Source organism: Monodelphis domestica, chromosome 6 (assembly GCF_027887165.1).
Source record: "Monodelphis domestica isolate mMonDom1 chromosome 6, mMonDom1.pri, whole genome shotgun sequence".
NCBI classification, from domain to species: Eukaryota; Metazoa; Chordata; class Mammalia; order Didelphimorphia; family Didelphidae; genus Monodelphis; species Monodelphis domestica.
In genome coordinates this window covers 276,769,946-276,795,922 of record NC_077232.1, presented here as the reverse complement: position 1 = coordinate 276,795,922, position 25,977 = coordinate 276,769,946, and the positions used below count along the sequence as shown (strand labels likewise).

General features: G+C 39.4%; 1 protein-coding gene across 2 annotated transcripts in view; it reads left to right on the top strand.

Annotated features, from left to right (window-relative positions):
* Positions 1-682: 682 nt before the first annotated feature.
* SEPTIN11 (septin 11) overlaps positions 683-25,977 on the top strand; it is a 147,705-nt gene continuing 122,410 nt past the window's right edge. For both annotated transcript variants that reach the window (XM_007495792.3, XM_007495791.2), the window contains exon 1: positions 683-1,692. In XM_007495792.3, the coding sequence (XP_007495854.1) occupies positions 1,666-1,692 (27 nt within the window). In that variant the 5' untranslated portion in view covers positions 683-1,665. The remainder of the gene's footprint in view (positions 1,693-25,977) is intronic.

The window sequence follows — 25,977 nt, the reverse complement described above, 5'->3', positions numbered from 1 at the left end:
CAAAAAATCTTAGAAACTACCCTCTCACTCCTAGAAAAGGTCACTTACCTTTATTTTTTATATAGAATATACCACTTTGCCACAGAGGATACAATCTCTGGGACTTCCTGACAGTGGAATCCCAGGGCTGCTACCCACAGGCATTGCACATTTCCTCAGACACTACTCAAACATCCAACCTACTCAATTCTCTGCTGAAGAGGATTTATCTATATGATGGCACATGGCAATGTGCCTCCTCCCCCTTTACCACCAACCAACAGCAGGGTTGGAGATTAAGAGAAACAGCAGGGCTGAGACCCAACTCAAATCCAAGCCGATCCCTCTGCCTGGGCCTTAGGATGCCCTCTTCCTCCAATTCAATCAGCAAGACTATTTGCCATGTGCAGAAATTAAATAATCAATTCACTTGCCCTGGAAGTGTCTCCCAATCCCATATTCATAGATGGCCAGACTCCATAATCACTCAATTCTACATGCTCCCCTACCCCATCACAACACAGGTCACTGCTTTCATACCAAAGACACATACACAAATATAGAGACACTCAAACCAACTCCTTATAACACTACCCAAAGTTCCAACGATGCTCTAACTAGCTCTCTTTTATTAATATTACACTGAGGGGTCTTCTCTAATCCCTTTCTTCCTCTCCAAGAACCAAGAGCCACTTTAAAAATCAGTCTCCAGTGTCAGAATTTCCCTGTCCCCCTCTCATTGGAGATGGCAGCTCTCGGCCATTTCATTTGAGATTCTACCATCCCCACTCTATGTTCCTGGGAGATTGATGACAGCTCCGAGTTGCTGGGGGAGAGAAACTCCTCTGGCACTCTCCAGTCCCCCGCCTGGGTGATGGAGGGAGAGAAGGGAGAAGCACTGCCCGTGGTCCTTTTGGGGGCGAGCCTGCCACCTGTGCCCAAGTACCGCTCCTTTCCCCTACTTCGCGGTCCCACGGGCTCCCACGGCACCAGGCGTTTCTGCCCTGGCCTAGCTTCGTGAAAGACGCTCTCCCTAGGCATTTCCCCCCTACCGGCCCACCATCCTCCCTCAGTCTTGATCGCTTTTTTGCCCTGGAGAGGCTCGCGGGGCCGAACTCGGGACCAGGAGACCAACGCAGGAGAGAGGACCGGTTTCTCCCGGATCCGAGCATCAGATGGAGCCCGGGGGAGGGCGACCAGTGAGTGCACACTCTTGCAGGCCGGCGTCCTGTTGCACCAGAGCTGGGAGCTGGGGGCCGGCGGCTGGCTTTGGAGAGAGGTAGTAGCGGCACGGATGGGGGCGTCAGCTGTGCCGAAACGAGATGGCCGGGGTGGGCGAGGAGAGCGAGCCCCAGACCCACCGTCGCCTGCACAGTGACTACAAGCCGCCTCCTCCCCCATTTCCCCCCGCCCTCCGCCTGCCTCCCGGAGCTTCTGCCCAGACACACACTGACACCCCTTCGAGGAGAAGCGAATGGTCCCTTCCAGTCGGGTGGCCATGTTGCTCTAATAAAGCGGGCGGGGCAGCGGCGTGGGGGAGTAGAAGCGTCTGAATGTGAGCGGGAGCTGGATCCAGAGCTGGAGCCGCTGAGTGCAGAGAGCCCGGACCCGGGGCACCAAGCGTCGCGAGCAGAGACTGGGAGCCAGTGTTCGAGGGCATCCACAGCCCAAAGCGCTGCCGCGGCGATGGCTGTGGCGGTGGGGAGACCCAACGTGAGTGCCGCGCCCCTGCTCGCGCCCCCCCGGCCCCATCCCCCATCCTTCCTGCCCGGAGCCCCCTGGTTTTAGAGGATCTGAGGGAGGAGGACCAGGAGAAGAGAAAGGGGAGGACGGAGAGGGCTTCAGGGCTGAGAGCATTGGAGCATAGGAGAGAGAGAGAAATGAATTTAGGCTGGTGGCAAGTGTGGAGGTGCGTGGAAGGGATCCTAATGGCTTAACTATCATGCTGTGCAACAGTGTCTTGGTTCCAAAGCTCCTCTTTCACGTGTGTGTGAGACTGAGTGTATGCAAAATGTGGGGGCAGGTGAGGTTTTTTTTTTTTTTTTGCAGCAGTCTCCGCGCCCTCCTTCCCCCCTTGTGACAGTATGAATAAAGCCTAGATGTGTTTCCCCTTTCCTCCTACCTTGACCCCCCCAAATCTCTCTCTCTCTCTCTCTCTCTCTCTCTCTCTCTCTCTCTCTCTCTCTCTCTCTCTCTCTCTCTCTCTCTCTCTCTCTCTCTCTCTCTCTCTCTCTCTCTCTCTCTCTCCCTCCCTCGCTCCCTCTCTCTCCCTCGCTCCCTCTCTCTCCCTCCCTCCCTCTCCCTCTCTCCCTCCCTGTCGGGCATGTTACATGGGGGAAAGGCTTTCCTATCGAGGTAGGAAGAAAAAGAGGTGTGTTTATTTCAATTCATTTCTAACCGAGAAGAACCCGGACGTGGCTTTCGCCTGTGGGCTGAAATGGATCCCGCCGATCAGACCCGCTGCTGTGGCTGGGCCGGCCCCGGAAAGCCCCAGCTCCCGGCCTCTCCCGCCCCCGCTCCCCTCCCCTCCCAAAAGTTTGAAAACGATCCCTTTACTGCCTGTGTGCTGGCTGCTCAATGCGGGGCTGATTACATTTGGGGGCGATAGGGGGTGGGTGTGGGACGGAGGAGGAAGAGGAAGGGAGGAGAATCTGAGACGGAGGGAGGCAGGCCTCTTGGTGGGTTGTGCTCACCAGTGAGCCCGATGCCCTGGGAGCCCGCCGGTGGCCTGGAGGCTCCATCCAGTGCCCGCCCCAGGAGGGGTCGGTGGGTTTTCCCAGCCTGGCCACGGAGGCTTACGTTTCTCAGCTCCTGGGCCGGAAAGAATTCCTTTTGGCAGGCATCCCCCGTGCAAATGACTCATTAGTGCCCAGGGACAATACTGGGCTATTTTTAAGGGTGAGGTTCATTTATTCCCTAGGAACCTAGCTCTTCTTGGTCACTGTTGAGACGGCATTTTCTTTTTAGGAGAGGAAAAAGGAAAGGGAAGGAGTTGTTCTTGTTTTTTTCATTCAATTCTACAGACATCTATAAGTGGTCTGTGTAAGGAAGGCACTGTGTTAGGCGCCCTGTCTTTGATCAAATTCAGCTGCCGTGGAGCTGGCACAGATGTTGAGGAAAAGATGGGGCCAACTTGGCCTAGTATCCTTCTATCCATGCCACCTCCTCTCTCCTTTTATTTCTAACTATAGGGTTAGATTCACTGTCATACTGGCTCCAGGAGGCCCAATCTCTGAATGGTGGGCAAGTAAAGGAGGAAGAGGATGGGTCTTCCTCACCAATCTAAACACAACACTGTCCTCCCAGAAGGAAACACCAAAAGAGGACTGCCCAGCTGGTTGTGATTGGGGGGCGGGGGGGGGGGGGGGGGGGGGGGGGGGGAGGAGTCGGCAGCCATAGTGCTTTCAGAACAGGTCCATACTGTCAAAATTGTTCAGTCACCAGCTAAGTGCAACTCTGGATGTATATGTTGGACCAAATCCTTCACTTCAAATTGACAGCCAACTTCATTTACCCTGCTATAAAATGGGGGATAGTAATAGCACTCTACACAATTCAGGGTTGCTTTGAAGAACAAATGAGATAATATTTGCAAAGCAGAAAGTACTATATAAATGTTAGCTATTTATCCTCAGGATCATTATTCATCCTTAGTAATTCAACTTCATCATGATGTTGATTTTGTTAGGAGTTTTAATGTAATACCAATCTTTCTCCTGCCTTCCTTTAATTCCTACCTTTTGCCTTCCTCTTCTCCCCACTCTTATTTCCTGGACACAAAATTCACTGACTGAACTAGACCTGCTTCATATGAAAAAGAGAGAAATGAATAGTTTTGCTTCTTGATGAGTCTTGTTGTTATTACAATTATTTTTACCCCACCTTCCTAGGAAACTAGGGCTGAGGGACTGAGAAGACTTTTCTAGAATTTTATAACTATCTATTTCCTGAGAACTGTGTGCAAAACTCAAGTTGTAGGGATGTGGCAAATTACAGTATGAACATCCTGTCTGTCATCCAGATGTGACTTTCACAGTTTTTTCTTTTTTATAGTGGTCTTGTTTTTCTTCTGTATATCACTGAGTAGTGGAATATTTAAAGGTATTGTATTATAGGGTGGGGTTGAAACTAGCAACAAACTGGAGTCATCTCTGTGAAGTAAAATTAAATTACTCCTACCTAATGAGATTTAAGAATATAATACTTGACAACACTGGAAGAGCCTTGTTAAATGACTTCTTCAATGTAGTAGTGTAGCACACTAGGTTCACCTTTGGAGTGATCCTAGGTTGCTGTTTATAGTGTGAAATGTATTCTCATGGTGTGTGATACCTCAGAATGCTGGTCCCCCCAATTCTAGGGAACACTGAGTATCCTGAATCGTAAGCATTATCAGTCTCTGTTCTTACTTAACCCTGTTGAGGACTGCATAATGGAATGGAGGAAATTCTTGGGCAGACAAATGAGTTTTCACTAAAGTTTACCTACTTCTACATGTGATAAGTTTTCATAATATTGCTTTCTAAATTTTGTTCTTGGATAAGTTGGATCAAAAGGAAAAAAATTCAGGAAAATACGATTAAACTTCCATCACCACCAAAAGCCCAAATAAAGAAAAATTCTAATTGATTTATCAAAAAATGTTCAGACATAAGACATTTATCCTTTCATGTGATATCCTACATAAATAAAACATTTTAAGTAGAGCTCAAAAATTGTTATAAGTGATTATATATAGCTATAGTAACTCCAGACTTTCTAATATTAAATTGCAATTTATTCCTACATCTTTTATTGCTGAGAAACAAATACTTCCTTTCACTGGGAAGACCATAGATTCTGACCCTTTTCTCCAGGCCAGATTTTGTTTTTTCCATATGGCAGTGTCTAGACAAAAAAGAAGAAAGAAAAGAAAGGGGAAGGGGTGGGGGAGGATTGTGGCATAGTTGGTTGAATGGTTGAAATAATTGGTTTGTTGATTTTTACCATCTGTGTGCTCCAGTTTTGATTCATTGAATTCCTACTGTGTATAATACCCAGTGTTTGGTAGTATAGAGGATACAAAGAATATGGGTGCCAGCTCTTATAAAGCTTAGCTAATCTAGTGATTGCCAATTGTTTGATTATTTATTCCAAATTACCAAGTTGTGATAAAGCTACAACTGAATTGGTTGCAGCTGCAATGGGTGATGAAAAGAAATCTTGATTTGAAGGCAAAGACCCTGGCTTCAAATCCTAGCTTTTACCCCTTAAATCCCCGACCCTTTCCTGAGTAAAATGGATGCTTCTTCCTTTCAGAAATCTTTCCTTCCTTTTGACCTCAAACTTGTTTTTACATACTTTGCATTGCTAAATCCTGTTGGTACATCTGTCATCTTTCATCAATGATGCAGCTATCTCATCCCCAATCCCAACTAGATTATAAACTACAGGAGATATGATGACTTAGAAGCTAGCATACTTTTAACATTTCTCTCTCTCTCTCTCTCTCTCTCTCTCTCTCTCTCTCTCTCTCTTGGCAGGACTATTAGGTTGAGATTAGGAAAACACAGTAGATGAACATAATTGCATAGATTTTAGCAAGTCATATGACAGATCTCATGATTTCTTAGTGGATAAAGTGAAATTACAATAGATCTAGCTGAGTGACTAGGGGTCCAAAGAATATTGTTGTTTAGTTGGTCAGCCATGTCCTTTTGTGACCCATGGACCATAGCATGCTAGCCACTTCTGACCTCCACTATCTGGAAGTCTTTTCAAGTTCATATTCATTATTTTCAGGACACTATCTATCCATCTCATTCCATGCAGTCCACCTTTCCTTTTGCCTTCAACTGTTAGTCTGAGAAAAATGGAGTGCTCCCAAGGATCTTTGCTTGGTCTTATTCTACTCAATTATTATATCATTTTATGTCTTTAATGAAAGTATAGATGTCCCGTTTGTCAAATATACAGGTGACATAAAAACTGAGAGAGATATCTAGCAAATTAGACAATGGAATCTGAATCCAAAAAGATCTAATAAGGTAGCACTTAATATCCAAGTAATAGGTTAATTTTTTAAAGTCAACTTTGCAAATATAGGATATAGAAGGTTAAAAGCATCAGAGGAGTAATGACTGCTGACAAAAACAAAGAAAAAGGGCTAGCTAGGTGACTTGGTGGATTGAAAGCCAGGCCTAGAGATATGGAGGTCTGGGTTCAAATTTGACCTCAGACTGAGGCTTAGTGAACCTGGTTAATTAACATCCCAGTTACCTAGCCCTTAGTGCTCTTCTGTCTTGGAAATAATACTTAGTTTTGATTCTAAGATGGAAGTTAAGAGTTTTTAAAAAAGACAATTTAAAATTTAAAATAAGACCTTGGAATTTGGGTCTATAGGCTTATGCTTTTATTGCTTGGCTCTTTCCCAGTACATAGTGCAGTGACTTGCATGTGGTCTCCTAAAAAACATTTGCTCAATTGACATGAATTTAATTGATTAGCAGGGTTACCCTGGGATTCTAGATCAAGAATCAAGGAGGGACTTGAAGGTCATTCTAGGTCAGTGATTGTAAACCTTTTAGAACCTTTTGGAGACCACGTGCCTTGCCCACCCTCCCCCTTCCCTTACCACCAGGTTGGTGGGGAGTATTTTGAGCATTTTGCTCAGGGGAGGGAGAAAGTGCAAAGGGGCAGGGAGGCAAAGTAGCAAGGGGGGAGAGGAGCAACTCCACTAGAGTGTCTCTGCCTTTCTAGTAACTAACTACCAGAGAAGGTGTGTGTGCCCATAGAGAGAGGTCTCTGAGTGTCATCCTTGGCATGCATGCCATAGCTTCGCCATCATAGTTCTAGGTTAATGCCTTCATTTTCTAGTGGAAGAAACTGAGGCCTAGGGAGTTTAAGTGATTAGCAGAGGTAGGATTTGAATGCAGGTCCTCCAGAGCCAGTGTACCTTTAGGGCTGAGGACTTTAGAGGTAGTTGGTAAGTGCAATGGGTATACAATGGGTAGAGCACTGAGCCTGAAGTTAGGAAGATCTAACCTCAAACACTTACTAGCTTTGTTAAATCACTTAACCTCTGTTTCAGTTTTCTCAACTATAAAATATCAGTGGATAGCAACTAGGGCTCAAAGTTCTTGTGAGGATTATGTGAGATAATTTTTGTAAAAGCACTTAGCACAGTGCCTGGCACTATATATTCCCTTTCCACTTATTAGTTGGGGTGCAGGGGTGGATGAATGTGTTTGTATTAAATTATTTCAAGCATGGTTAATTCCTTGTGACCCCATTTGGGCTTTTCTTGGCAAAGACACTGGAGTAGTTTGCCATTTCCTTCTCCAGATAATTTTATAGCTAAGGAAACTGAGGCAAATGTGGTTAAGTAACTTGCCCAGGGTCACACAACCAGTAAGTATCTGAGGCCAGATTTGAACAGTCTACCTGATTCCAGGCCCTGAGTCATCTAGCTGCCCAGTTCTTGCATTTCTAGTTAATTGCTTGTTGCCTTTTTCATTGGGCCTGATTAGCTGTTATATTATTCATTTTCTCGATAATTTCAGCTTAGAAAAAAATAAGGTCTCTGACCTTAAGCTGTTCTAAACACCCAATTTCTAGCTTATCCAAAAGCACTGTGAGATTTTTATTTTTTTGTTTTTGATTCAAAATTCACAAAAAACTCCCTGCTAAACAATACCCCACCCCCCCATATCCCATTAAGACCTATCCGACATTCTATCAGTCCTGATTGGGATAAAGTCCTGAAACAATCAGAGCTGAGATGAAATGTGAAAAAGAAAAGGTATCTTTCCAAGTAGATAATCAGGAGAGAGGTCAAGGGTTATGTAATCCAATCTATAGCACCAGAAACCTGATCTGGATAGGAAGGCAAGTTCTTCCAACCAGAACTAACATTTGACTTTGAGCTTTTCTATTATCTGTGTTAATGAAAGAAACTTGGCATTTAACACTAAAATCCAAGGGCAAGAGAGCATTTTATGCAGGCATGAATAGTTGATTGTTATGTTAGAAGTACATTAAGTTTATTAAACTAGAAAAAAATTGGGGGCTATTGCATTGCCTTGATTTTAGTGTGTTCTGGTATCTTTCCTATGAGATTAATTTCCATTATCTTGTATATATTTTGTACATTCACAATTAATGTCCATGTTGGCTCCCTCATTAGAATGTAGGCTTCCTGAGGGCAAGGACTTTTTTTTTCCTCTTTGCATTCCCAGTATTTAGCACTTAAGAAATGTTTGTTGATTGTTGACTGATTCAGGAGAAAGAGAAGGCTATTTCTCAAATGATTAAATGTTTGAGATTTCCCTAAACTTTGTGATTTTGTGTTTTGAATACATTAAAAGTCTTAAAAAAAAAACAACAACCTTTTACCTTCCATTTTAGAATCAATCCTGTGTTGGTTCCAGGGCAGAGGAGTGATAAGAACTAGGCAATGGGGGTTGTGACTTTCCCAGTATCATACTGCTAGGAAGTATATGAGGTCAGATTTGAATCCAGGACCTCCCATCTCTAGACATGTAAATTGGGATTTTGACTAAATAAGAGTTGGTAGCTGATTATTATCCCTTAAGTTAGGAAAACTATTAGCAGCTTTTAACAATTTTGTTTAATTGGAATATTAGTAAAAGATGGGAACTGTGGAAGGGAAAGAAGTAAGGAGACTGCCTAGCCTACCATAAATGCTGATCCGGTGAAATGAAGCTCACTCCCTGACAGAGTTCCAGTCTCCACATGGGAATCCTAGTCACTCACCAGCAAGCTGGGCAGGATCCAGGCAAGGTCCCAATGCAGAAAAACCCTCACGAGCTGAGCCCACTGAGGCAGCAATGAACTCAACAAGAAAGGTCTGACTCCAAGAAGCTCCAAAGCCAAAAGTTGAAGTCCTGAAACCAAAAACTCCAGTTGAAAGACCTAAAGCTCCAAGTTGAAGTCAACAGTCTTCCAAAGAAAAAGATTCTAAGGAGCAGAATCTCCAAAGGAGAAGCCTCAAAGAGAAGTCCCTTGGACAAGAAGTTCAGGACTTTTTATAGTCCTTTTTCCATATCACTTCCTGGTCCTTCCCCACTTTACGGAAACCAATTGCAGTCTTTCAATTTGCCTAGCACTGCCCAGGGTGGGAACAGTGGCCTCTGGAGTTGTCACTCACTCTAGCAAGTGACTTGTGAACTCTGATGCTTAGTGACTGGTAAGATACTAAGTAGAGATATTTAAGTTTCCTGCTTGACTAACTTAAAAGTCACTAATTGATAAACAAAGAGAGTTTGATTCACTCTTCATGCCAGACTCTATCCACTGAACCACCTACCTGCCCCCCAAATAGTCTTTAGATGTCTAAAATAGTTTTCTCATAGAGTCATCAGACATAATACACAAATAACACTAATTGTCATTAGGATGGTGGCTTTATGTTCTATGTAATTACATCTACTGTTGTTTTTTTTTTCACTTTTTCAAATAGTGTCTTTTATTTTCCACTTGCATACTGCTTTCACATATTTCCACAGACATCAAGCAATTCTAAAAGGAATTCGTATATGGTCCTTAGCTTGTGAGATTCCTTTAACTCTGTGTATTCATCTTTCAATTGGTGATTTCCTCCTAGAAATTCCATTTTGAGGAAGGGCCCAGGCCAGCCTTATTTCTTCCTGCCTAGCTACTGCCTTCTGCCTTTCTGCCTTCCTACCTTCCTACCTTCCTGTCTTCCTGCCTGCCTTCCTTCCTCCCTCACTCTCTTCCACCCTGCCTCTCTCCATTCCTCCCTTTTTTCTGGGCTTTACTCCTGGGCAGCTCTTCCTTTCAGCTCCATTTTATATATTGTTTCCTCCCATTAGAATGTAAGCTCTTTGAGGGCCCAAACGAACTTTCTGGATTGTATTCTCAGTTTATCACAGTGCCTACTATAGTAGCTAGGTGGCATAGTGGATAGAAGGTGAGCCTAGAGTCAGGAAGACTCCTTTTCCTGAGTTCTAATCTAGACTTAAGACATTTACTAGTTGTGTGACCCTGAGCAACTCAACTGGTTTCATTCACCTGTTTCCTCATCTAAAATGAACTGGAGAAGAAAATGGCAAATCATTCCTATATCTTTGCCAAGAAAACCCCAAATGGAGTCATGAAGAATCAGACCCAACTGAAAATGAGCAATAAGGGCACATAGTAAGTACTTAGCAAATGCTTTTTGACTTGCCCACAAAAATAGCCACTATCTTTTAAAACCCACCATTTTGTCATATCTGAGCTGAGACTCATCAGCATTCCTTACATTTGTATCTGCCAAGAAGAAATAGCCTATGTAGGATCTAGGAAAAAAAAAAACATTTTACTGTATATGAAACATTTTATTTAATGGTGACAACTTTTTCCCTTTATTTTTTCTGACTTTTTTAAGTCAGGTAATGACTATAGCAATTTCTTCAACTTGCATTTGAACTGGCAGGTTGGGTCTCTAGAAGGCAGCTGACTATTACTAGTTCTATTAAGGAAACCCCAAAGAGTATCTCCTAAGAATCCTTTGGCATTCTCCCTATTATTGACAAGTGAATTGAACTCTCAGCTTTCACAAAAGAAATTTACCGAGAAGCTATAGCAAGAATAATTGGTACAAGACATTCCCACCAAACTAGGGTATATGCTGCCTTTACATGTACAAGATCTTTGGGAGATGTGCACTCAAACTTAAATTACAAAAGTTGTAAGGCATATATATAAAGAATGGCTGTGATAAAGGGGTTGCTCTTGACCAAGAACTTTTTTCCCTTTGTGGAATCTTCTCAAAGTTCTCCTTAATTCACATAGCTCTTTGTTGGGCTCCAACCTTCTTGAGGCCATAGCTTGTATTTGTCTCTCAGAAAGGGCCACAATCACTGAAGCTGCCACTGTCCTGAGATACCAATTTTTCCAGATCTGTCTACAGGTACTTCCTCTCTAATTGGTTGCTAGAAAGACCTCCAGTGGGATCTTTGGATCTGTCAACCTCTTAAAGTTACTTAGCACTTCCCCTTTTTTTAATTATTCTTTCACCAAACCTAGAGAAAGAGAATGAGAGATGGACCGGTTGTTACTTTTTGGTATTCCCACTTAGTACTAACTCACTGCTTCCTGAGTCATTCATTCTTCCAGTTGTTCAGTCAGTTAGGAGACTTTCATCATCACAAAGTACCAGCCCCTGAATTGATCTTGACTAGAAACTGGGTTCCCAAAATTTCCACATGGTTGCTTGGATTGAAACCAGAAAGAGGATATCTACAAATACTTTTAGGATTGAGGCCTCTTTAGGCAGTCCCCTTTCCCATTATATCAGTGTTTGGAGGAATAGCTAATAGAATTGATAAGAAGATACCTTAAGCAGGATGGATAGGACTCTTGACTACAATAGAAAACTTTTTCTGGATTTTACTATTAGACAAAAATTTCCCATGGACAGAATTCAACCCAGGAAAGATACATGTGGGAAAAGAAAAAGGAGGCAGATCCAAAAATAAAACTTCCCTCATTTTAGTTTTAAAGGAACTTAATAATGTACTTATTCACAGTTGGAAGTTTAAGACCTGAGAAGAAAATTCTGTCTGTTAGTGATGAGAGCTCAAGTCTGAGTAGGAGGGAGGGTGGTGTGTTACTCTTAACTTGTTTCTTAGAATCAATACTTTGTATTGGTTGCGAGGCAGTGAAATGGCGAGGGCTAGGCAATTGGGCTTAAGTGACTTGCCTAGGGTTGCACAGATAGGAAGTGTCTGAGATCACATTTGAACCCGGACCTCCCATCTCTAGGCCTGACTTTTAATCTACTGAACCACCTTGCTGCCCTTTCTTTCAGTGCTTTATTTTTAACCTAGAATTCCCAGGTCTCTGACTAGCCAACCTCTATAAATCACCACTATACACACACTATACACACACACATCATATATATGATGCAGCTTCTCTGCATCAACCAACCTAGCTAAACTAGGCATCCACATGAGATATGAGGCACCCTCCTCTCTGTTTAGAGTCATCCTTATTATAAAATTTCTTTCTTATCAAGGACCTACTTGATAAAGTTCTTTCTTGAATTAAAAGAGAAAGTCAATTGAACAGAAATTCATTTGACATCTCCTTACATTTGAAAATTTAGGCTCATTTTTAGTAGAACTTCAATGGAATTTTACTAACAAGTCCTACCTCACAAAGACCTTCTTTGCTGACTATATTCAAGGCACCATAGATATAAAGATGGTAGACATTGAAAGGTGAATCTAAAAAGGGAGTCTACTTCCGCTTCTGGTTACTTAGGGAGGAAAGTTTTTTTGTCCTAGGAATGAGGCCATGGGAAAGCATTTGGAAAGAAACTCTTTGGGAAATGGCTCCTTGCATGTCTCTGTGGACGTGGCAGTGTATTAGGGCTCTCCAGCTGCTGGAAAGAATTATTTCCCTTGGGAAGCCTCCAGGCCTGATCTTTCCCAGCATGTGTTATTTGCCTAAGCTAGATAGTTCCCCCCACCCCACCCCACCCCCATTTTACTGTTCTGTGTTCCCAGGATGGACTTAAAATGAACTCTGTCCCATATCAAAACTAGGCTACTCTTTCTACCCCAGGAAGAAACTGAGGAGTCTGCACTGTCAAGAGGTTATCTTTGAATGTTTGCTTATGTTTTTTCTCTCTAACCTTACCCCACATCTTGTCTACCAAGTAAAAAAACTGATACTTGATCCAGATCAATTCTCATTTCCTCCATGAAATCCTCTGCTGGCAAGCCCAGAGTAAGATCTCTTTCCATAGAACTTACAGCTATAACTTTTGAGTCTACTTATTTAACAATGTTAAATTTATCAGTTGACCTGTTCAGATCCATTTTGGGTACCTTAAACAAAGTATAAAGATGGCATCTTTTTTTGCATTTAAAATTCTGGTCTCCCTTTGGAGTGGAACTTTTATTAAAAAGTACCTGCAAGTGACCCTCATTATATTCCTTGTGAGTAGTGCCCTAAAGTGAATGGCACCTACTAGTCTTTTTAAAAAATTAATTAATTTGTTTGTTACATTAAAATATCTGATTAACTCCTTTCCCCCATCAGAGAAGGCATCATTTGACAAAAAGATATATGTATATGTTAAATTATGTCTTATTTTTATTTATCAGTTCTTTCTCTGGTATGCAAGTCATCCTTCAAACAATATTTCTGTTGCTTTTTATAATGTTCTTTTAGTTATGCTCATTATACTCTTTATAATTTCATGTAAATCTTCCCATGTTTTTCCAAAATTAATCTGTTTGTCCTTTCTTACAATAGTAGTATTCCATCATAATTATATACCACATCTTGTTTAGCCATTCCCAGTTGAGAGGCATCCCTTCAAATTCCAGCTCTCTGCCACTACAAAAAGAGCTGCTATAAATATTTTATAGCATATGGGTTCTTTTGCTTTTTCCCTGGTCACTTTAGGAAATAAGTCTAATTGCTTGATTTTAATGTTGAGTAGAATTTTGGGTGGATGTCTTATGTCCCCACTAAGATATAAACCTCTTAAGAAAGGGACCACGTTATACTGTGTGTGAATCTTGAGTAGATTATTTATGTAGTAAGTAGATGAATGACTTCATTGGTGGAATTATACTTTGCTCATTGCCCCCTGTTCCCTTTTTTATGGGCACTTTACTCACTAGTGGTACATTTGTCATAAATCGGAAATTACTTTGATGTTAATTTCCAAAGGCCCCATTTGTACTGAGTCATTTTGCATCCTCTTCTACCCCAATCATGTAAATGGGGTAGGGAAGTGGTGATATTTTTAGTCTAGTTTCCAAATATAATTTTCTGACATTCAGACTCATGATACCCATTTAATTTATTATTATTCTGAACTTGATGTACAAAGAACAAAAAGTGTTTTAAAAACTACAGTTCTCATTACAAAAACTTAGTTTTTGGTCACTTTTAAAAAGTATATATTAAATTAAGTACATTAGTGTGAAAACCTATTCTGCTTATTTGTTTCCCACTAAACCTCCTTTTATCTTAATCATTTTCAAAAATGCTTCATTGATTCTCTCTAATTTCATATCACTATTGTAGCAGTTAAAAGCACATGCCTAGGAGGGCCGAAAGGCCCATTCAGTTTCACTTACATCATGAGAGACGTGTCTGCTTGGAAGTGGAAGTAGGAAGAGAGCTCAGTAGGCTTTACAGCCAGTTAAATAGAAATTTTGATCTCGCCCAAGTGAGGATCTCAGTGAGATTAGAAGGCATCTTGGGAACTAGAGCAAGGACTTCTGGGGATTGAAGTTCAGGGTTCAAATCTCCATTTTTACACTATCACTCTCCACAAATCTTCCCTCCCCCTAAAAGGTACCCCTCCCTTATAAAAGACAATAAAGTCTTGTAAAATAAATCCATTTTTTTTTTGGCTATAATGGAAAATGAAGGTCTCATTTTGTACCTCTAGACCCTCACCTTTCTTTTAAGAGGTAGGTAGAATGCTTCCTACTTGATTACTCTTTAGGCAAGTAATTTTCTTCCTTTTTTTTTTTTTACAATATAGTCATTATCTGTGTTATTCTCTTGACTGTTCCTTTTACTTTGCATCAGTTCATGCAAGTCTTCCCAGGTTTCTTTGAATCTGTCTCGTTTATCATTGCTTATAGTACAATAACATATTTCAATACATTAAAACATTTTGTTAAGCCATCCTTCCATTAATGGATAACCCTCCTCCCTTTAAATTCCTGTCTTTTGGTATAACAAAAAAGGCTATTAATATTTTGGTACATCTTGGTCCTTTCTGTCTTTTCTCTCTTTGGTGTACATGCTCAATAGAGGTATTACTAGGACAACTAGTATGTGTGCATTAGTGACTTTTGGGGTATAATTCCAAATCAATTTCCAAAATGGCCAGGTCCATCCTTAGTTCTAACAATAGTGTTACTGTGCTTGTTCTTTCATATTCATTCCAACATCTATAATTTTCCTTTTTTTTTGTTAATCTGCCCATTTAATGAGTAGGAGAGAAAGTTCAGAGTCCTTTTAATTTGTGTTTCTCGGGGTTGAGTCAAGCTGGCAGAGTAGCAGCAATGAAAACCTGAAGCTACTTTGAATATTCTTCCAAACTGATCTTTAAAAGGTGTCTCAAAAAGGCAGGAGTCAAGGCAGGATGAGTGAGGGAACTCTCTCACTGAACACAACATGAAAGGTGAGCAGAAAGTGGATTTCCATGATACAAGGGGGAACTAGAAGCAAAACTATACAAGGAACAGCACAGTCCAACTGCCCCTGCCCCCACCTGGGGCCAGACACAGGACCAGGACCTAGGCAACTTCAGGATCCTGGGATGCAGGCTACAGCAACAAAAGAGCACCACAGACACACTCCTGGAAGTCCCAGGCCCTGGCAATGAGATTCAGAGCTCCATAGCACTGAGCACTCTTAGCAGAAACAAAGAGAGCCCCAGGGCAAAACCCTGCAAGTCAGAAGCTAAGACAGAAATGATCAACAACTTGCAGATTTCCCAATCCATGGGCAGGAAACGAGCAAATGGCAGCAAACGAACAAACAACAACAAAAAACCCACAACTCTTCACCTTCAAAAATTTCTATGGGGAAAAAGAGCAAAAATTTGAAGCAACAGGAGATGGTGAGAAACAAGCAAACACATGCAAAATCTCTCCCCCCAAAATGGAAATTGGTCACAAGCTTTGGAAGAACTCATAAAGGAATTAAAAAATCAAATAAGACAAATGAAGAAAAATGGGGAGGGGAAATGGGAAAAAGAAATGAAAGTAATGCAAAAGGAAAATAACAGCTTAAAAAGCAAAATTGGTCAAATGAAAAAAGAGGCACAAATCCAATGAAGATCATGGAAGAAAAAAATTAGAATTGGGCAAGTATAAGCTAATGATTTCATGAGACATCAAGAAATAATAAAACGAAATTTTAAAAAATGAAAACATAGGAGAAAATATGAAATATCTTATTGAAAAAAAAAACTGACCTGGAAAATAGATCCAGGAGAAACAATTTGAGAATTATTGGACTACCTGAAAGTCATGACCAAAAAAAAAAAAAGCCTAGACAAAGTGCCCTGATATTCTTGAACAAAGGACAAAATAGGCATTGAAAGAACTCACAGATCACCTTCTTCAATAAATCCCCAAATGACAACTCCCAGAAATGTTATAGCCAAGTTCAAGAGCTTTCAGACCAAGGAGAAAATACTGTGAGCAGCCAAAAAGAAACAATTCAGATATCAAGGAGCCCCAGTCAGGATTACACCAGATCCGGCAGCTTCCACATTGAAGGACCACAAGACTTAGAATATGATATTCCAGAAGTTTATAACCAAGAATCACCTATCTTATCAAAACTGACTATATATTTTCAAAGGAAAATCTGGGTATATAATAAAATAGATTTTCAAGCATTCCTGAAGAAAAGGCTAGACTTAGATACAAAATTTGAGTCCAAGTATATTTCTCTTCATTTTTCATATTGTTGATAATTTTCTTTTTTCCTGTGACCGGAAGACTCATTGTTCATATCTTTTGAGAACTGATTCATTGAAAAATTGCTCCTTTATATTTATATCAGTTCCCTAAATATTTTGTATATCAGGCTTTTACCAGAAAAATTTGCTACAAACCAACTGACAGTTGCTTTTCTAATTTTAGCTATATTGTTTTTGTTTGTGCAAAAACTTTTCAAGTTTATGTAATCAAAATGGTGTTATCTTCTCTTCATGTACACAGTTGGAGATTATTGTGGTACATAGTGCAAAATCTTGTTCTTAACTTCATTTCTGCCAGCTTGTTTTCTAGTTTGGTCTCCCAGCAGTTTTTGCAAAATTTCATCTAAATTATTCATAGTGCTTCATCTAAAAGTTATATCTTTGTGTTTATAGAACACTCAGCTATTTGATCATCTTCTGCCTCTGAATCTTGCATTTTTATCTCTTAGCTTGTCTCCTTCTATAAAAAGTGTTTTATAGTTTTATTCATATAGTTCCTACTACTGTCAGTGTAGATTGATTCTCAATTGTTTTAAACATTCTGTAGTTATTTTGAATGGATTATCTCTCTCTTCCTGTGGGATCTTATTGATAATCTGTAAAAAAAAAAGTCTGGGTCCAGTTTATCTCTGCTACTTTGCCGAAGTTATTGTTTTAGTTAAATTTTTATTTTATTTTATTCTCCAAGATTCTCTAAGTAGACCATCTGATGTGCAAATATTGATCATTTGTTTTTTGCTTACATTTGCTTACATTTGGTCTTTTAATTTATTTTTCTTGACTTACTGCTCTAGCTAGCATTTCTAGTTTTATATAAAATAATAGTGATGATAAAGGAAATCTTTTCTTTTACCATTGATCTTATTGGAAAAGCCTTTTGAGTTTCCCTGTTACAAATAATGCTGGCTCTTGATTTTATAATGGGTAATAATTACATATTAAAAAAAGTTTAAAAAATTTTTTTTCAACATAATCAGTGTTGAACTTTGTCAAAAGCCTTTTTTCATCTGTTGATATAATCCTAAAATTTAATTTTGCTATTAAGATTGCTTATTATATTTATATTTTTTCTAATATCAAACTGATCTGTCATCTCCATTTTAAAAAAATCTAGTTTATTATTTATATTATTCTATATTCCTATATTTTCTTTCAATCACTGTGCATTCTAGGATGTAGATGTTTTGTTTCTGAACTTGGTCATTAATCTCTGGTATATTGGATATTTCTACTTAAAATATATAAGGTGGCATATATAATGGCCAAACAAGTTGTGGCATGTGTTGTGATGGAATACTACTGCATCATAACCAAAGGTTAATTTTGGAAAGATTTATTTGAAATTATGAAGAGTGAAAGAAACTGAAGCAAGAGAACATTGCGTAAAGCAATAGAAATGTAGTTTGAAGAATGACTTCTGTATGTCTATCTCCAGAGAAAATCGATCAACAGAAATAAACCAGGCATAGTTTTATATATACAAATATCTTTTTATCAGATGATGCCTTCTCTAATTGAGGGAAGGGAGGAAGTTAACTGGATATATAAATGTAACAAACAAATAAATACATTTTTTAAAGGTCAGAGAAAAGGGGGTGCTAATAAATAGGCAACCTTTTGTCATAGTCATGAATACCTTTAATATTTATATTTCTATAGACTTACTTTAGGTTTGAATTTATGGTAATCATAGTTTGTGCAATAAAAAGGTAACAATCTTTTTCTACATGGTTTTGGAATTATTTGGAAGTTAAACTTTGAATCATCTTAAATCTCCACTCATTCTCATAATAAAATATTTCATATTTGAACAAGTGGACGTAGTAATAGCCTAAGGAAAATGTTTTTATATACTTAAAATGACATTGGGGACATAAACTGGCCCCTTTTTCATAATCACAGAATTTCAAAATTTGAGAATTGCAAATGGTCATTCAGTCCAACTCATAAGCAAAATGAATCTTTAAACACACTCAAAAGGGATACTGGAAAATTTCCAAGGACAGAGAGCCTGCACCCTCATGGAAACATATATTTCTTTTTGGCAGTGCCAATTGTTAGAGAATTTTTTTCTGAATGTTAATCCTAAATCAGCCTCCACAAATTGTACACATTAACTCCAGCTTCCTCTATTTCTCTGGCCAGATAGATCAAGTTGTGTGTCCCTTAGCCACATGATAATCCTTCCGATATTTGGAGATATCTTTCTTGTTCTCATACCCCTTCTTCTCTAGTCTTTCTCATACCCTGTTCATTTAACCCTAATGGATCATAGAATAGGGCTTTCACTATCTTCAAGGGCCTTTCTCTGGACGATTTCCAGTTACTCTTTCTTAAACTATAGTCCTCAAAACCATATGAGGTCTGAGGAGGGAGAGTATGTATGGATTTAATAATCAACTTCCTGGAAGCCATGTTCTTTTTAATGAAGCCCGCACGATTCGTTGAGCCTCAAGTCCATTAAAATCCCCAGATACTTTAAAAAACAACTGCTGTCTAGTCATTCCTCTTTTGTTCTATTCTTGTGAAGTTGATTTTTATATACCCAACTGCAGACTTTTATGGTTAAGTTTACTATAGTGGTTCTTAGTAGATTGAGTCCAATACTCTTAACCTACAATTATCCTTTTGGATGCTATTATTCCACTGGGTTATCTGTTTCCCCCCTTCATCATCTATAAATGTGATGAGCATACCATCTACTAGGTTTATCCCAGTCATTGTTAAAAATGTTAAACAGCCCAGAGCCAAGTTCTGATCTCAAAGATACTCCATTAGAGTCATCCTACCATGTTGACTGAACCATTGACAATTACTATCAGTCCAGCTTATGTGAGTCAACCAATTCTTCATCCATCTGCTGTTTTTGTATTATCTAATTTTTATCTCTCCATCTTCTCCATAAGAATAGCATGAAGGGGGCAACTAAGTTGCTCAGTGGCTAGAGAGCCAGATCTAGAGATGAGAGGTCTTGGATTCAAAATTGGCCTCAGGAATTTCCTAAACTGTGTGACCGTGGGCAAGTCACTTATCTTCCAATGGCTGTCTTACTGCTCTTCTGCCTTGGAACTAATACACAGTATTTATTCTAAGATGGAAAGTAAGAAGGTTTTTTGTTGTTGTTGTTTTTGTTTGTTTTTTAAAGAATAACATAAGATACTTTATCAGAAACTTTACTAAAATCTAGGGTAACTGTCCTCAGTAGTCCCTCATCTCCTTGTTTACTGGTTTAATAATGTTGTCAAAAAAAGAATTTAAGCTAATCTGTTATGACTTCTTTGATAGCAATTAGGAATCTTTGTAATACCATTTCCCATTCTAGATATTTACTAACCATCTCTTTAGTGATCCTTTCTAGAATTCTTCTGAGAACCAAAGTCAAGCTCACTGACTTCAGTTACAAAAAATCAAGACATCTGCCCTTCTCTAACCTTGTGGTATCTTTCTTGGTTTCTATTTTTCCCAACATCTTTTACAGTGGTTCAACAGGCATAACTGCCATTTCTTTCAGGCTCTGAGGATATAATAATTCATTAAGAGCAACTAGATTCTCTATTGCTGTCTCCTTACTTATCTCAAGTATCAGCTCCCTTTTAGTCTTTTTCAGTTATATCATTTCCAGTGTATTCTTTGCAGAGAAAGCAGAAGCTAAATAGGAAATAAACAGCTTTACTTTCTCTTTGTTGGCAGTTCTCATCATCTCAAATAAAATAAATCCTGAATAAAACTTTTATTACATTTTCCCTCCTCCTTGGAATCTTTTCCCTTTGTGTCTTTGGTAATTCATTCTTGAGCATTGCCTTTCCCTCCTTTGGGTTTACTTCCTCAGAAGCATTTTGCTCCATAGGATCCTACCCATTTTCCCTCAAGACTTTGAAATCTGCTTTCCCCAGATCTTGAGTACATGCCCATCACAAACTCAAGGACCTATCATTTCTGCTCTGCATGTTGATGAGAATCAGAATTTTCTCTGAATCTGACTGTTGAGGGTGACCTTTAACACTTGGAGACTTTGTCCTTTATAACTTCACTTTGAGGATCATGATTATTAAAATTCCCTGCCAAATCCTTAATTTTTTCATCTTAAATTTGATCTTCAAGGGCACCTCTCCTGCCTTCTTATATGACACTGGTTTGGTTATAATGGCATTATAAGATAGCAGGTGCATTATGAGGAAATTAGTGATTATAACTTCTTTGGAATGATTTTTGTTCTTTTTTAGAGAAAATATTCAATTTTACAGCTTTAACTTAGCTTATTAGAATAAGCTCACAGAGAAATAAAGATAAATAAAATATAATCCTTTCCCTTAAAGACTTTATCAGAGTATCACATATACAAATAAATAATTCCTACAAAGTAGCTGAACAAGGTAAGAAGAGAGAAAAAATATTGTCAAAACTCAGATTTGGGAAGGAAAGATCAAATATCACAGATCTATCTGAGAGAAAAATCAGTTTCATATAGGAAATGTAAAAGTTAAAATTAAATCTCAATAATAATGTTATATTTTAAGAGATTTATTAATGATCATTAGAAATCAAGGAATAAAGAAGATAAAGACCCTGGTTAGCCATTTTTTTGTGAACCCCACTCACCACCATCAATGCTGTTTCTACATCAGAGCGAGTGACCCTCCAAAGCCCATGCCCTTTATCCTCTGTCTACAGGAAGTACCTAATGACAGGAAGTCAGTGGACTCTTGGGATATGTAGATCTTTTTTAGGGTAACAGATTTTCAATCATACAGAAATAAAACATAAACTGGATCTTGAAGGATTGTTAAGTTTTCCACAGGCAGAGGGGAAGGTCAAGGATAGGATACTGGCCATCTGGGCAAGTGAAAGGAAGAAGGAAGAGGAGGAAGGAGACAGCAGGAAAAGAGCAGGGAAAGGGGAGAATGGAGCCTCCAATACTCCCTTGGAGTTACACCATTTGATAGGCTTGTCTAGGACTTTTCTTGGGTAGAAAAATAGGACACTAAATTATATAAGTAAGGTTGTATCATTCTGGAAATCTTTATCTTGGTAGCTGTAATCTATTCTTGATCTTTTTAGTAGCTAAAATTTTTGGGAAACAAACTCGATTCTTCACTCATATAGAGGTTTGGTACCAATCCAAGCTGCTTCTTATTCTTTGCTGTCATCCTTTTTCTGAGTTTTTATGTCTTTTTTTAGGAGAATAGTGATGTTAGACCCAGAAGACATCTCTCCAGGATATTTTTCCATGGTCACATGAATCATGATCCACCACCACCACCACCCCAATCCCTGAGCTGACAAGCAATTTCACTATTTCATGTATAAACATGTATCATTGTTCAAAACCTATTTCCATGTTATTAATATTTACAATGGAATGATCTTTTAACATAAAAACCCTAATCATGTTCATATTCAACTACATGATCAATCACATGTTTTTTTCTGTGTTTCTACTCCCACGGTTCTTTCTTAGAATATGGATAGCATTCTTTCTCATCAGTCCCTCAGAATTGTCCTGTGTCATTGCATTGCTGCTAGTAGAGAAGTCCATTACATTCGATTGTGCCACAGTGTATCAGTCTCTGTGTAAAATGTTCTCCTGGTTCTGCGCCTTTTGCTCTGTATCAATTCCTGGAGGTCGTTCCAGTTCACATGGAAATCCTTCAGTTTATTATTCCTTTCAGCCCAATAATATTTCCATCACCATCAGATACCACAATTTGTTCAGCCCTTCCCCATTTTCCAGTTTTTTGCCACCACAAAATGCAGCTATAAATATTTTCATACAAGTCTTTTATCTCTTTAGGGTACAAACTCAGCAATGGTATGGCTGGGTTAAAGGATAGGCATTCTTTTAAAGCCCTTTGCACATAGTTCCAAATTGTCCTCCAAAATAGATGGACCAATTCACAACTCCACCAGCAGTGTATAAGTGTCCCAATTTTGCCACATCCCCTCCAACATTTATCACTTTCCTTTGCTGCCATATTGGCTAGTCTGCTAGGTGTAAGGTGGCAGAGGACATCTCTTTAGCCATTTTGGGGAAACATTTTCCCTTTAAAAATTTTTCTTTTTTAAACTCTAACCTTCTGTCCTAGAATTGATAATAAGTATCAGTTGCAAGGCTGAAGAAGGTTGCAAGGCATTGAGATTGAGTGACTTGCCCAGGGTTACACAGCTAGAAAATGTCTTGAGGCCAGATTTTAACCCGGTACCCCCAGATTTGAACTCCAGGATCTCTGGACCTGGTACTCTATCTACTGAACCACTTAGCTGCTCCTTCAAAAACATTTTTTACCACTCCTGACTTTTCATTTTTAAATTCAGTTGTGTCAAAAGGAAGTGACAAGAATGCAAAATAGAAAGTTTTTTTCTTGCCTTCTCAATGAAGGGAGTAGGGAGGGAGGAGGGGAGAGAATTTGGAACCCAAATTAAAAAAAAATAATGTTGAAATTTCTTTTACATGTAATTTGTAGAAAAATAATTTTTTTAAAAGAAAGTTGTTTCCTATCCTGAAAGAAAGGGAGTGGAAGAAAGTCATTAATAAATTAGAAGCAGAAAAGTGCAGTTTCTTCATCCTTTACTCTGCCACTGGAGCCATTTTAGTTATTCTTGGTCCTCAAATATGTTTTTTGGACAGGTTATTGCTGACTTACACATTGGATTCATTTGTCCCAGGGATGTCCTCATGGAGATTTTGAACTGCTGCACTTTTTTTTCTTCTACAAGGGTCATATTTCAGGAGGCAAAAAGTTGGTGCATGGGATAAGATTTCTAAAAATGTGATCACTGGTGGTATCCCCATCTAAGGGAGGGAATAATGGCTCTTCAAGAAGTGAGCTAAAGGGGGCAGCTGGGTTGCTCAGTGGATTGAGAGCCAGCCCTAGAGATGGGAGGTCCTAGGTTCAAATCTGGCCTCAGACACTTTCCAGCTGTGTGACCCTGGGCAAGTCACTTAACCCCCATTGCCTAGCCCTTACCACTCTTCTGCCTTGGAGCCAATACTCAGTATTGACTCCAAGATGGAAGGTAAGGGTTTTTAAAAAATAAAAAAATTTAAAAAAAATTAAAAAGAAGTGAGCTAAAGCTCCAAGATGGAAGAGGGATTGTATCTGGCATATTTTGGGTATTGAACTTTGTGCATAATTTAAAGTTAGTAAATATTAATAGCTATATAGTTTAGCCTCTATTGAATGTCAGTAATACTATAGATATTGAAGAGACACAGTCACATGATTTTAGAGGTAGAAGGGACCTTGGAAAAGATTTATTCCAATTCTGTCATTTTACAGATTATGAACTAAAAGATCCAGAGAAATGTCTCGGGGTCACATGGTTAATTAGACAAAGAACCTGGACTGAAGGTCTTTCCTTTATTGCCCCCTACAGGGATCCACCACTAGGATATTGTAACTGTTACTGCTGTTAACATTTGCAGCTCCATGAATTCCCTAAAGTATCTTATTTGGGGGCTATGGAAGTAGGAAAAGTTGAGGAAAGGAGGGAGTGTTTATTTGATAAAAGAGTATAGAAGATCTCCTTATGGACCTCCTCCAGAATTCCAGTTGTTTCTTGAAACCGGCTCATTGGACTCCTTGGCTCCAAGGTTTTTGAGTTAGTGTGGAACACTGAAGAACATACTATTCCTGGAGACTACCAGGAAGCTTTATATCCCCAGAAAGAGAGAAAGATTCATGAAGTTGGATAGAATTGCTTTAGAAAGTTCAAGTACCATACAGTCTGAGATTGAATAGTTTTCTTTTATATGTAACTAAAAATATTTTTTCAATTACCTTTAAACAAAAAAAAATTTAATATTGTTGTGTATATAGATTATATACATCCAATGGTGCAAAACATTTCCTATGTGTACTTTTAATGATCTTACATTAACACTACTTTCTCCCTAAATTTGAATATTTCTCTCCTTTGTAAATAATGGATTTAAAAATCAATGAACTTGGGTTTGAATCCTGAGCTACTTAGCAACCCTTTTGTATCTCATATGTATTTGTATCCTCAGTGCTTAGCACAGTACCAGCCACACAATAGGTGTGTTTGACTAACCTAATTAAAGATGGCCCTATAACTTCCATGGCCCTTGAGCCTCCTTGGCTTCTTCAGTGCAGAGATCTGCCATGCCTAGTTTCTAATAATCCTCTGCTCCTGCAGCTGCTGCTGCATTTTCTTCCTGCCACCTGTTAGCTTTTTCCTTTTTAGCTCCTGCTGCCATATACTCCAGAGTACAAGAGTATTTTTTCTAGAGATTATGTATCAGGGAAAAAAAGAATATAGAGATTCAGGAAAACTATACACCAAGTTCAGGGAATTCAAAGTATATATACAAGAAAACTGTATGGTACTTAAACTTTCTAAGCAATTCTGTTACACTTGGCCCATATATCTGTGTAAGTGAGGCTGTCTACCTCCCTTGGAGTCTCCAAAAGAGAATGACATCTTTTGTCCTAGAACACTTTGGACTAGTATAGGGGTGAAGGGAGTGGGCATCTGAATGATAGAAGCAAGGACACATAGATCAGCATACAGGACCCCCAAACTCCTTTTATTTCTCTAACCCAGTTTCCCAATTATACTGAGTTTCCAGTCAGGCCTGTTTCTGTGTCTCTACTAAGGATATCAAAGATCCTTTCTGAAGAACCTACCTTTTGCAGTTCTGCTTGCCTGCTGGCCTGGACATCAACTTGGTTACTAAGATCACTGAAGTTGGGACCACAATGGCTGAGGTGGATGTCTCAGGCACAGATATTGGGATGATGCTTCACGGATTGATCATAGACTAAACCAGGGACCTCTCCTCCAAACAGTAACTTTGCCATCCTTGGCTTCATGCTATCCAAAGCCATGAAGCTCTTCTCTTTGATGGTAGCCTCATCCTCTCCCTATGTGAGGCTTCTGGAAAGGCTTTTTGTCTCTGTCCCTTGACACCTTGCTTTTTAAAATGTTCTTTGTTCATGGAGACCCATATGGCACCTTCTAGATTAGAGGTTCTTAATCATTTCTGTGTAGTGAACCCCTTGGAAGGAAGCCTATGGACTCCTCAAAATGATATATTTTTTAATTAAGAATAATTTTCCATGGTTACATGATTCATGTTCTTCCCTCCCCCCTCACTGGGCTGACGAGCAATTCCATTGGGTTATACATGTATCATTGTTCAAAACCTATTTCCATAATAATTTTTGCAATAGAGTGATAATTTAAAGTCAGAATCCCCAATCATATACCCATCAAACCTCATGATTGATCATATGTTTTTCTTCCGTGTTTCTACTCCCATAGTTCTTTCTCAGGATGTGGATAGCGTTCTTTCTCCTAAGTCCCTCAGAATTGTCCTGGGTCCTAGCATTGCTGCTAGAAGAGAAGTCCATTACATTTGATTGTGCCATAGTGTATCAGTTTCTGTGTATAATGTTCTCCTGATTCTGCCCTTTTGCTCTGCATCAATTCCTGGAGTTCATTCTAGTTCATTATTCCTTTCAGCACAATAGTATTCCATCACCAGCAGATACCAC